We start from the raw sequence: 14053 nt of genomic DNA, 5'->3' as shown, positions 1-14053 counted from the left end.
GAAGGGTGGGCTTAGTATCACAGTAATGAAAAATGCTGATTTTTTACTTCCTTGAGCCCATATCAGATTCCCAGAAACATGAAGTAACTTGGATGCTTAAGATTAAAAAAAAATTGGATAGCTTTTTTTTAATCCTTACCCAAGGATATGTTTATATTGATTTTTAGAGAGAGAGAGAGAGAGAGAGAGAGAGAGAGAGAGAGAGAGAGAAACACCAGTGTGAGAGAGAAACATCTGTTGGTTGCCTCCCACTTGCCCCCAGTCTGGGATCAAACCCACAACCTTTTGGTGTATGAGCCGCCTGGCCAGGGCAAGTTAGGTAACTTTTATTTAGCCTTAACATGGCATGGCTGAAGGAGAATCCCTACCTCTCCTGAGATTTATGCCCCAATAAACAGCTCTACTTGACTTTCTTTTTGGTAGCATCCTACCATAAGACATTAGAACATAACATAATGCTCTCAGCCCAAGGATCTAGAGTACTTTGTTTCAAGTCCTTTTATTTTTCTCAAGTCTGCATTGAAAAAAAGCAGTGCTCCCACACTGTCTTCCACTTTGTGACTCCCTAACGCTTTTGTCCCCTCCCCTATCCCAACCACTCCCATTTTCCAGCTGCAGGATGGTTATAAACACTTCTTTCTATAGCCATTGGCACCACTGGCTTCTCTCACCTCGGTCCTGGGTTCAATCACTTCCCTGCTCTAGTTATTGCAACGGCAGCTGCTTTATCCCTGCTGTCAAAGTGAGCTGCATGGTTTCTTCTCAGGAGGAGTCAGTCACCACTGCCTGAGTCTGGAACAAGGAGACTTTGCATGCAGACGAGTCAGTATCACAGTTTTATAAGCTATGTCCTCAGGTCCTGAGTGATAGGCCCATTCTTCTCACTATTTTATTTGAGTTCCTGCTTCAGTACCAGCTTGCCTCTCATTGCCTCATTTCCCAATAGTTATCTTGAGCTTTACAGCAGCCTCAGTTACCAGGAAGGATCCTTGTAACCCTACCTTGGAAAGAAGTACCTCCCTTGATGTCCAGAAGGAGCCATTGCTTTTTCCTTCTGCCAATACCCACTGGCCTCCCTCAGCATCCTGTAGCTGACTGTGCCCAAAGCATTAGAATAAAGACTTGCCCGAGCCCCCTTGGGAGACATGAGAGAGACAGAGTGAGCCAGTGATCAGGGAACTGCTGAGAACAAAGAGATGTTTATGATAATATCTGTGAAATATTGTGGTCAGGATCTGTTGCCTTCATACTGCCAGAGCCAGGATGAAGTCCCATGAATATGCCTATCCTATTTAGTCTAATAAAATTATCATATTTCATTGCTGGCCTAATTTATGATGATAATAATTGAACTAAGACTACATTTAAGGAAAGTAATAAGGAAATTGTTATCCTCTGGGTCATTTTAAAATTAAATTCTAGCTTTAATGTTAGCTCACAAATAGTTATTAAATTTATATTGTTCTGATTTTTAATAATTTATCACCCTATTTAGATTGATAGAGAATTTAAAGTCCAGAAAGCTTTGTTTTCTATTGGATTCCCTGTTCCCAAGCCTCTATTGTACTGCAGCGATGCTTCTGTCATTGGAACAGAATTTTACGTGATGGAACATGTGCAGGTAAATTAACACTTAATTTACTTTGTTGTTGCTTTTGTTTTCAATTAAGAAATTAGATGTTAATAAATGATAGTTTATTAATCAGCATTCTAGGTAATTCATTTGTTTTGCAAGTTTAAACTTTTAATTTGAGCACAGTGTTTTCCTCTAGGTGTCAGTAAAGAGCTATATGTAACAGTAATAACCAAACTGTCCAGAAGGTAGGGGGAAAAAAACAACAAAGTGAAAATCAATCTATTAAAAAAGATAAATTTAAATTGTTTAAAAGATTTTTCTTTTGTAAAATATAACTTGAGAGTTGTTTTTGTCCTGTAAGTTCATCTTGGCATATCTTCATATTTTTCCTTTGTCATATATACTCTTATATTAGACATGTTTCACAAATGAATGTTTTTCTAGCATATTCTACAAAGTATTGGTTTTGGTTGCAAAACTGTTATCCTGCTATGTTTTGTAGGCAATAGAGGATGGGGACTCTGCAAAGAGTTACTATGAAAATATTCAATTTGTTTTAAATTATCTATTGTAATTGCTTCCATAGGGTCGAATTTTTCGTGATTTCTCAATTCCTGGAGTTAGCCCAGCAGAACGTTCAGCCATATATGTGGCCGTGATAGAAACCTTGGCTCGATTACATTCTTTGAATATAAAGTCATTGCATCTGGAAGGATATGGTATAGGTGCTGGGTACTGTAAAAGACAGGTAAGGAATCCATATACAGAGCTCTTTTTCTCAAGTTCTTGGAAATAATATTCATTATTAGTCAAAATAAAAACCTATTACTTTATGCTTTTCTGAAACTTGGCTCTAACATTTAAAATACTTTTTAAAAAAATTGATTTTAGAGAAAGGGAGGGAGGGAGAGAAAGAGAGAGAGAAGGAGAGAAAGAGAGAGAGAGAGAAACATTGATTGGTTGCCTCTCGCATGCACCCCAACCAGGGATCAAACCCGAAACCTGAGTATGTGCCTGACCAGGAATTGAGCCACCACCTTTGGCTGACGGGCGATATTCCAACCAACTGAGCCACTTGGCCAGGGTGGCCCTAACATTTAATATCAGCCTTCAGTTTGACTTGTTTTAAGCATAAAATAATTTTATATTCTTAGATCAGGTTTTGTTTAGCAAGCTTCTGTAACTGACAGAATGTACATGAATGCAAATTTAAAGCTGTTTCAGCCTTTCCACTTAATTTACCAACATATTTTTTATACAGTTTTTCCTTTTTAAGTTAGGTTAACAGATATTAAGCATGACTGTTTAATATGTGCTAAGTACTGTGTTAAATATCAAGAAAATAGAAATAAGTCCTTTCCCCAAAGGAACTATGGTCATTTTAAGAATGAATCTTACTTACATGAAACTTGAAAATGGTATAAAAGAGTATGTAATCTAGTAGTAAGTCGTTTGGTACTCATCACAAGAGCTGCTCCATTCAGACGATAGATAGCAGTATGCCCTTGCTTAAGTGGGAAAGCTTCCTGGGCGAGATATATCTTATACTGTGTATTTTAGGAAGAGAAAAATCTAGAGTGATAGGGAAGAGGTGGGGGGCACTTAAAATCAAAGGAGCAGCAAGACCAGATATGTGTGGGACTGGTTTCCTTTGTACATATGTCTTTTAGACGGGGTTGAGGGGAGAGAGAGAAGAACTACGGTTTAGAGAGTACTCACTGTATGCCAGGTCTTTTTAATCTTTGTAACAGCCACATAAGTATTATGTCTCTTTTTTAATCTTTGTAAAGCCCTAAGACATAGGTTTTATTACTCCCATTTTGCAGATGGGGATACATGTTTACAGGTGTCAAAACACAAGTAAGTGGCTTAGACATAATTTAAACCCAGGTCTATATGATTCCAAACATAAAGATCTTTTACTGCACGAAATTGAACAGAGATTACCTTGGGGAGTGGAGAGATAGATATAAGCAGATAAATAATATGGTCTCAGTTGATGGAGCACTTTGAGAATAGGTTAATTTGTTTACATTCGAATCTAAGAACAATAAGTCTTTCCACTTCTCATACCTATTATATATTTAGAAGATTCTGTAGTCAATAAGAAAGGGTATTTAAATGAAAAATAAAACCTCCCTTCTTCTTTTAGCCCACATATTTCCCTTTTCAGGGATTGTTGCTTGTGACTCTTCCATAATTTATTTTTCTAAACCTATTTGTATCTGTGTGTGTGCATTTTTTTTTCTTCCTCAAAATAGTTGCTTAATAAAAACAAGATCCCACATCTCTTGATTCCTAGGCCAGTGTTGTGTGTGTGTGATAAAAATCTATGTAAGTAAAATGGAGCTAGATGGAAGAAAGACTTAAGTGTTTAAGTTTTTAGGCTGATATTAGTGTCTTAGCATCACTTACAGCCATTTGTCTTGAGCATTTAAAAATATAACCAACTTTGATATAATTGAATTTTGTTTTTAGAATGACTGGATCTTACGTTCCACCTTTAGCTCTGTCATTTTTCTTTTTTATATACCTCTAGGTATCAACCTGGACAAAGCAATATCAAGCTGCAGCCCATCAGGACATTCCTGCCATGAACCAGCTCTCTGACTGGCTAATGAAAAACTTGCCAGATAATGACAATGAAGAAAATTTGATTCATGGAGATTTCAAGCTAGATAACATAGTTTTCCACCCTAAAGAGGTACTGTAAGCTACATTTACAATAAATTAAGTGGGTCTGATAGGAGACACATGTACTAAGTAGATGTTCCTCCCAGAGTGCTGGAGGAGCCCAACCCACTCCCACCTTTCCCTACATTCAGAACTGTCTTCACCACTCAAACTTTTATAAATGAGTCCGACAGATCTTCTGACATAGGTAGCTGCCTACCTTTAAGGATGGGTCTAATCCTGAGTGGTATCTGATTTACTGTTTAAATAGGATTTGGGAGCTTACATGTATGTTGCTGTTTTCTTCAGAGACATTTTTCTTCTAAAAATATTTAGCTTATCCATGTTCATGTTTTTTCTTCTGGTTCACTTGTATTTCTTTTTCCTATTTCGTGAAGAATTTTAAATTTGATTATTATAAGCTCAGAGTGGGAAGGATTCCAAAAGCCCCTTTTGAGACATGGAAAAGAATTGCAGGAGATTAACGTAAGCTTGCTCTGTTTAATGTGCACAGAGTAGTCTTTATAAAGAGTACAAACCAATAAAAACTGTAACCCTCCTCCACTGGGCACTGACAGGGAGGCCTAGGATTAGAGGAGACGATGGGAGTGAAGAGATGACTTCAGTTCTCCTCTCATTACCTGTACTTTGGGAAGACACTTGGCCCTTAACATTCTGACATTAATGTGAAAAATTTACAGTTCCCTGAATCCTGCTTCTTAGACAAACGTTTTCTGGGCTCATTAGTTTTCTCAGAATGCTAAGATGTTTTAGGGCAGGAAGAGCTGCTCTAAATTCATGGGTTTTTATATTTTTTCCCTATAGGAAAAGGACAGGAGAAAAATAGCATTATAAATTGCATTGTTATCATAATTGAAAGTTCAAATACAGTATAAACAGATGTGAGCACATTCACCAGCAAGACAAAATTTTTCCTAGAAAAATTTGGATATTAAAATTATGTATACATAATTATATATGTGTATGTGTAACCTGTTAATGGCACTAATGAGTTCTGAACTCTGACTTTGTTAAGTGTAGAGTAGGAGAATTGAAAATGCTAATTTATAACCTGGAAAAATTATAAAAGCTTATAACTTAAAACATAGCAGGATCTGACCTCTATTTGATCTATATCATTGGATTCATTATTATTTTAGGAGCCTATTTTTGAAAAAGTCTGAGCCCTCTATGTGTTCCATAACTATAATTCTGTTCTATTCACCACTTACGCAAGGAAGGAAAAATGCAGACCGAGATCTCCTGAATTGCGTATTATCTTCCAAGATGTTTACATTTTAGGATTAACATAATATGCTGAAAGTAGGTACAGTAAGTACCAAAAAGTTATCCTCTCTTTATATTTCATCTCACATTAGAAAATAACTTCTTATAGGATTAAAGTTGACAAACAGGTGTCATCTTCCTTTAGACAAGCAGAATATTCAATAGCTGGGGAGAGAAATTTCTTTTTAAAAAAAAGAAACAACTGGTAGTGGCACAGCTTTAAGCTATTTAGCTGTGCTACTAATTTGTTACCTTTATCATTACCTTTTTATGTTTTAGGATTATATAGTAACAAGTAAGATATCTTCTACTTTTATCCAGTAATTCTATAATTACTGGTTAAATCAAGTTTAATCAATTTCTGCCTCCTATAAATATTACAGCTAATTTTTTATGGAAGTAACATATGGTTGGCAGAGTACAAGTCAACTAGCTTTTATTCATCACCAATTATGTACTCTGACACATGTTTTTTAAAAGGAAATACAATTCTTAATAAGTTCAAAATACCGATGGAGATAAAAGATATTCAGGTAATGGATGAGAGCAATATATACCCAAGTACTAAAGTATATCACACACGTGAACAGTGAGAGTTGTCAAAGAGGGAAACCGCTGTGGACTGGCATGAAGAGCTATAAAACTTTATACTTCAATTTAGTCAATAGTTTGTCTTTTCCACTTCATTTTTAAAATTTTATAAGTAAATAGAAAATTAGACTATGTTTCTTTTGTATGAAGGCACTCCACAAATTGGAGGTGAATGTTCTTACCAGTATATATTTATAGGAATATGATTGAAAGCTTTTTGTTTTTCCCATGAGGGTAAGGATTTTTTTTACCTTTGCCTCTAGAGCCTATATGGTAGATCCTCAATAAACGAGGAACTATTAGACTGAGAGCTCCTTTAAGGCAGTGGCTGTGTCTTATTCATTTATGCAGCAGGTGGTTACATGTTTCTGAATGAATCCATGTTGAGGGAATTGATTTTAGTGATCACTAAAGTTACTATTTCCATCTCATATATTTAATGCTTAATTTTTATTCCCTAGCAGTGTGACCCTGAAGCAAATTATTTAACCCCTCTCTGTTCCTTAATTTTTATTTTAACTTTTTATTTTTAAATAATTATAGACTCAAAAGAAGTTGTAAAAATAGTACAGTAGGGCCCTATGTTCCCATCATCCAGATTCCCCAAATGATTTCAAACAACTGTAGTATATTATCAGAGCCAGGAAATTTACATTGTGTGCCTTTCAAATGGGGGGCGGGTGGGAGGATTTCAAGGTTGCTGTTTTTTCTTCTTTTCTAAGACTGACAGTCTCTATTCTTCAGAAAAATACTAAGGTAAAAGTAAATTTTTCATAATATTTATTAAAATTTAAACAATAGTTGTAGGGGATGAAATTATAGGAGACTTAAAAGTTATACATTTCTGTAATGTTAAAGGTTTGAGGTTTTGTGGTTTTTTCTTTTTTTGCAAAACAGCATGTTTTATTTTTATCATCAGAAGACCAAACAATTAAGAAAGAAGACAACAATTTTAAGTGGTAAACCTTCCAGGAATGTGCGTGGTTAGACAGTAAAGGGTTACTAAGTGCATGCAAACAAAAGCGTATTACTCAACTTCCTAATCCCTAGTTGTTTTCCATTTACTTATAGGTAAAGTACTGAAGCATGTTCAAGTGTGTATTTCAGCAGTGCAATACACTCACTGAAATGTTTAAAAGAAATCCAGTGTTCTGGAAAATACTGTTAATATTCTAAATATAAATCTTACCCATCTGGCAGAGAAGTGTGTAAGATTTTGGAGTTTTATGTGCATACTGAAAGACAAATATTCTTCATTAGAAACAGATAAACCATAAATATTTCATCTGCATTAATTAGTAATCAGATATATTTAAAATAACAAATATATATGTGCATGTATGTGTGTGTATATATATATATGTATATATGTGCATGGATACATTTATATCCTGCCTGGCCCATATGGCATGATCAACCATTAAAAAATTACCTTCGTCATTATCAATATACACCTACCCTCACACACACTGGTTCTTCAGAACTCATCTGCCTTGCAGCCTTCTGTATATTAATTAACTTCTGAAGAAAAAAGTGATTTATTTATATGGAAAACAAAACTTGTACAGTATTTTTAGTGGTTTTTTTTTCTTTTTAATTTTCCCCATTGTCTCTAAAATGTCAGTGTAGTTGGAGAAAAGCATAGTTGTAAATTTTAATTGTATTCCTAGGAAAGCTATGGAAATTGGGTTTTCTCAACTTTTTAACTTTACAGGATATTTTAAAAATTCTCTTTAGTAAATGCTCTGTGGTAGTAAAGTCAGGTTTTGAACTCAGGCCTATAGACTTCAGTGCTGTGCCATTCCTTCTACATTTACTGCTTCTCATCTCCACTGGAACTGGTCAACTTCAGTGACCTAGAAACTGAAGCCCCTTTCTTTGACCACGCCCTCTTCACTTTCTACTTCTCTTATTTCTTTACATGTCTCCTGAGATGCTGAAAATTTGATTGCTCTTATTCTAGAGCCCAGGAACCCCCTATGACTTCATCTGACTGCTTCTCCTGCCTGGCCCATATGGCATGATCAACCATTAAAAACTACCTTCATTATTATCAATTGAATTAACTATTTCTTTTTTATTATAGTTTTAAAAAAATATATCTTTATTGATTTCAGAGAGAGGAAGGGAGAGGGAGAGAGAGATAAACATCAGTGATGAAAGAGCCATTGATCAGCTGCCTCCTACACCCCCCCAACTGGGGATGAAGCCGGCAATCCGGGCATGTACCCTGACCTGGAATTGAACCACGTTTGCCTGGATCCTAGATCAGTGCTCAACCGCTGAGCCACGCCGGTTGGGCAGAATTAATAATTTCTTGACTGTGCATGTGTACAAGTAATACAAGAGTTATAAAGTTTCCTGTCCTTAGGTATCTTATTATTTCCAAATCTTCTCACCTCTTGACTTGACACAATCTCCAGCGCTGAGCTTGAGTCATCCTGTTTTTGCTGCAGAATAGCCGTGAGGACAGGTTAACTGGGTCTGGGAGAAATTTATGCTGCATAATTTCATCTAAGCCTTAAATTCACCTTTTTGTAAAATCTGTAATTTTTAAAAATGGCTTTTATACAAGCCCTCAGATTGCTTTTCTTATCTAGACTCCCACTCTTGGCATATGGTGTTGCCTTGTACTTGACTCATTTTTGTCTTTCTAGTCACTTCCTAGCACAAGCTGCTTTCTGGGGATTATATGCACCTTGAAGTTCTGATGTTGAAGACATCTCAGCCCTCTACATAATGTAATATCTCTTTCATGCAGATTGATAGGTGACATTTTTCTTAAGCCTCATTGTCAAGAAAATTTGTGACCCTTGAGCAGCTGGTTTGTCTTTAATCTACATACACTATCAACATTGTGGCTGATCATGCTTCACACTTTATTTTGTCCAGAGAAAACTCAGAGCAGACATTACTGTCTACACTAACTATATTTGACTTATGGCATTTCATTTTATGTAATAACCTTACTGCTAGTTTCATCTTCTTATTAAAAGTTCTATTATCTCCTTCCCTGCCTTCTTCATCTACTGGTTGTCCTGTTGGCTTGCATTTTTCTTTTGTTTTGAGAAGGTAACATCCATACATTTTAATAAAATTTAATAATACAAAAAGCATACATGGGAAAATAAAACTCAATGTAGAACATAATCAAGAAAAAGAAAAACATTTAGTTGTGCTGAGGTTTCAGAAAAATTGTCAGAAGTCATTTTATTAGTAAGTTTTTTAGCAGCAAGGTCAACCAGTAAATGTTCCTCTCAATCACTAGGAGTTACACTGAGCTTGTATAGCTCTGTACACAAAAAGGCATAGACAGGATTTTAATAAATTGCTAATTAGCTTACACTAATTGTTACAATTTTGTTAACCATCAGTTTTCTTACTGGCCATTGTTTTATAGCTTTGTGTAATTACCTAAAAAAGTTTCAGATGTCTTGAAAGGTAACTCTAGAGGGGATTCCCAATTTTCTCCAAGAAAAAGGTAAACAGTTATAGCCTAAGTGTTTCATCATCTTTTCTTTGGATGTTAAGAGCACAAGAACAAATAGAATGATAGAGAAAAATGCATCCAGTGTTTTTCTTTAGCTTATCAAATCTGGCTAGTGTAGAAGTTTATCATACAATATCACCACAACAATGACAGGTCTTATAAAGTCAAATCATGGAGGAGGGAAGGGATTAATTTTTCCCATAGTCCTAATCACAAATTTTTAATTGCCTGTTATTGCCAGGCTCTGTACTTATTCACTGAATAAATACATATTGGTCACCTACTATGTGCCAGGTACTTTGCTAGGAACTGACAAACAAAACAGACATACTACCGGCCTCAGTTAATTGTCACACATAACCCTATGCAAGGAGGTATATGTTGTGACTAAGAAAATTGAGGATCAAGAAGTGAACTGGCTTGTCCAGAATCACACAGCCAGTAAATGGTGGAGCTAGGGTTTGAATATAGATCTCTCTGATTCCAAAGTCCATATTTTTCCACAAAGCTACAATAATGTGTGCAGAGGAGCAAGGGACTGCAAGTATACACAAAGTTATATAAAGGCATGAAACCCAACAATTTACACTGCCCAGATGATCTCTGCTGTTTTACCTCGCTTGGATAATCTTACCTAGATTATTGCTGCAGCATCCTCACTGGCCCTGCTACAGTCTGTTCAAACATATCAGCCAGAGTGTCCCTCAAAAGGCAAATCCTACTATGTCTCTCCAGAACACTGTACAGAACACTCCAATGGAGGTTCCCTTCTCTATACCCCATCCCTCCCTCCTCAGTCTCTTGAAGTAACCACAGCCATTGCTATTAGTTTGGTGTATATCCTTTCAACTTTGAGTATTCACTTATAACCTTTTTTATTTAAACAAAAATACTATACAGCCCTGGCTGGGTAGCATAGTTGGTTAGAGCAACATCCTGAAAAACAAAGTTGCAGGTTCGATCTCCGGTCAGGGCACATACAAGAAGTAATCAATGAATGCATAAATAAGTGGAACAACAAATCCTTGTCTCTTCTCTCTCTCTCCTCCCTTTTTCCCTCCCTTCCTCTCTCTAAAAAAAAAAAAAACTATACATGTACTTTGCAAATTACTTTCCCCCCTGTATTTACAGTCCTGTTTTCTTAACATAAAAATATATATTTTGTTGAAATATATTGTTACAAAGTAGAATGAAGAAATTTTGTTTTATTGATTCCAAATTACATGACTTATCATGTTGCTATATAATGGCAGATTTTGAATTCATAAAACAAACAGCATCTTTTATAATAATTATATCTTTGTATTTACACCATGAAATAATTTATTTTAAAAACTACTATTGCCATAAGATTATAATATTTGTTATGTAATAAGATTCACCACCAGACAAACTCTTAATTACTTATGGCATAGATTCTTAAATTATAAGTAAGTAATTATTAGAATTTCTTCTTTACCACAGTTATTCCCAGTTGAGAAGTTTCAACTGTTTTTGCCTCCACTCATTAGGCTGCGTAAAGTAAAATGCTGGAGAACTGATGGCCAGTAATGGAATCAGAGGACTCTACACAATCAAGGCTAATTAGTTAGTTGTTAAATGAGGTGTGCCACTGTGGGTAAAGACTACAAACTATAGTCTCAGCTTTGCTTTTGATAGAAAATATTGTTTTGAATGTATCCTATTTCACTTATTTCCTTATTTTAGTTGTTTTCAATTTAACATGTCCAGACCTTTTTATTGTTCATTACAGTCTCGAGTTATCGCTGTACTGGACTGGGAGCTTTCAACCATTGGCCATCCTTTGTCAGACTTAGCTCATCTCTCCCTGTGGTACTGGTGGCCAAGGACATGTCCAATGATAAATCAAGGCTTTTATTTACAGGAAAACATAGGTATGAAAACATAATGATGCCTAAATTGCTATTAATATAAAATTATCTTTATTATTCCTCATAACTTAAAAATGCAGTTATATTACAATTTTAGATAGCTTTTATTTGTTTTTAAAATGTTTCTAAATCATTTTATTCTTTATTGGTTTATTTTCTGAATATAGCATTCCACTTTTAGTAATTTATGACAATGTGTAATCCTTTGTATGTAGTGTTCTTTTGGAAATCAATATTTAAAGCATGCTTTGTTATTGTGGAATAATGGTTATTTAATTTAATTTTATAAACATATGCAATATTATGACATTCTGAAATACTCACCGTGAAGTTTTATTAAAGTTTACAGTACATGCTGTTTTAATAGGGATGCCACCAGTGGAAGAACTGATTTCAATATATTGCCGCTTCAGGGGAATTAGTTCTGATTTTCCTAACTGGAATTTCTTCCTTGCCCTTGCATTTTTTAAGATTGCTGGAATATTACAGGTAATTAATTGTTTTTAACATGTTTCACCATTATTTATTAATGTACTATTGACAATATTTTCTGTCTTCCAGGGTTTTATACCTTTTACCCTTACATCATTTGGCTTTTCATAATAACAAATACCAGACATGAGTGAAATACAAATCCAGAATTAACAGAATAGGAATTTTGCAAGGAAAAAAGTTGAGTAGCAAAATGTGTGATCATTTTTTGGTATAATAAACTTAAAAGATGGAGGAAGGGAGAGAGACATAATGACTAAAAGAGAAAAGCTTGTGAGAATTGGCGATTTCCTGAATATTCAGTGTAAGAGCTAAAATCTTTTCATGATATCTGCTTTAGACTATAAATCCACATATTAACCAGGTGTGATGATAAGGAAAGAATTATCTTTGAAGCTCCCAAAGTCTAGCATAGTACCTATTATATAGTGGTCTCTTAAAACGTTTTTGACTGAATAGATGAGTAAATTTTTCCATTTTCTAATGTCATATTTATGTGACTAATTGAACATAAGTGCAGTTTCTTAAAATTGCAGCTTAATCTAAATAAGTGCATTCTTTATTATAGTAATTCAGTTCCCATGTACTTTTAATCTTGGATATTCATTTAAGAAATTGAAATATGTTATCAGTGGCAAGGGGCTATGGACTAGAGGAAGAAAAGCTAAGAGAATTTAGGAACAAAGGAGAATATGAAAGGAGGGATTAAGGACAACTGTGGTTGTATTTCTCTGTCCTCAGAGTTCATGCCACCCATGACCAACCGAAATCGTCTTCTAGGAAATAGCTGTGTTATGTCTCAGTCTGTATTTTACAATCATACTAACCATGTTCGTTAATCAAGGTGATTGGATGGGTTTCTCACAACAGGGTTTATGCTATGTTTCTATATCTATCAGTTTCCATAAATAGGATACCAAATAGGTTTTGAATTTAAAATGGATTTTCATTTCAAATAAAAGCTTGACATAGTTATGATTGAAACTAACGTCATAAATTATATACAGGGTGGGGCAAAAGTAGGTTTACAGTTGCTCATATGGAAAATAATACAATAGTTAATAAACAATAATACAGGAATAAACTCTGTGTTTCTTGTACTTACAACTGAAAACCTACTTTTGCCCCACCCTGTGGTAATAGCCTTAGAGATTATTATAAATATTCCATTCTAACTATAAACATGAAATTGGAAATAATGGAAAAACTGTTAGTTATATGAAGAATTACATAAAAAAATAAAGTAATGAAATTCAGTTGATTGTGTTTTGGTGGAGAGGCAGCGAGAGGAGAGTATATATTATTTTGGAAGCACAGAACATGGAGAATTAAGAAAGAAAAACTGGTTAGCATTCAGCTAACACTCTCCAAAGGAGACAGTTTCACCTAAAATAGGGGTCAAAAAATGAGACAAAATATTCTTAGAGGTCATCTCATTCCTTTTGGTTTTATGGTATGATTTTGTTTTGGTTTCTTTAGATTTTCCCTCACTCTGAAGGGGGAAAGCATTGATTTTTATAGGTGATATAACTTGCCAATTTGGTATCTTTGGTAACTGCTGAGCTTATTTTCAAGTTTGGTTTCATTCCCAGTTACAATTCTGTTAGGATGAGAGTGTATTAACCACACGATACAATGGCTCTTTCATTTGGGAGTGTGTGTGGGGTAATAATTATTCCTTCATGTAAATTAATAGAAATGATACTCTCATATATATGTTGGTACCTTGTGAGTTTAGTGACTCACATAGCTGGGAAACTGCAAAGACTGGATAGCTGAAGAGCAGTTTTCAATGATTTTCATTGCTCTATGTTAATTTACTTACAGGGAGTATATAGTAGATACCTTCTGGGAAATAATGCATCTGAGACTAGCTTTCAGTTTGCCAATATTGTGCAACCTCTGGCAGAAACTGGATTGCAACTCTCAAAAAGGTAAGAAAATAGATTTCCTTGGCTAATTCAAATTAGAGCCTTTATTGGGTATGTGGAGTTTATAAATTTTAGGGGGATATGGATTGTTTTTATTTCTTACACCAGGATTGGTGCTGCC

At 34.9% G+C, this 14053-nt stretch overlaps 1 protein-coding gene across 1 annotated transcript in view; it reads left to right on the top strand.

Annotated features, from left to right (window-relative positions):
• The window catches only part of ACAD11 (acyl-CoA dehydrogenase family member 11), a 56100-nt gene that overhangs the window by 6894 nt on the left and 35153 nt on the right, over positions 1-14053 (top strand). Inside the window, exons 3-8 of the mRNA XM_016224365.2 lie at positions 1496-1621; positions 2163-2324; positions 4116-4280; positions 11371-11512; positions 11877-11998; positions 13829-13935. Of these exons, the coding sequence (XP_016079851.2) occupies positions 1496-1621; positions 2163-2324; positions 4116-4280; positions 11371-11512; positions 11877-11998; positions 13829-13935 (824 nt within the window). The remainder of the gene's footprint in view (positions 1-1495; positions 1622-2162; positions 2325-4115; positions 4281-11370; positions 11513-11876; positions 11999-13828; positions 13936-14053) is intronic.

Source organism: Miniopterus natalensis, chromosome 15 (assembly GCF_054644295.1).
Source record: "Miniopterus natalensis isolate mMinNat1 chromosome 15, mMinNat1.hap1, whole genome shotgun sequence".
NCBI classification, from domain to species: Eukaryota; Metazoa; Chordata; class Mammalia; order Chiroptera; family Miniopteridae; genus Miniopterus; species Miniopterus natalensis.
The sequence above is the reverse complement of the archived record's forward strand: the minus strand, read 5'-3'. Positions and strand labels throughout refer to the sequence as shown.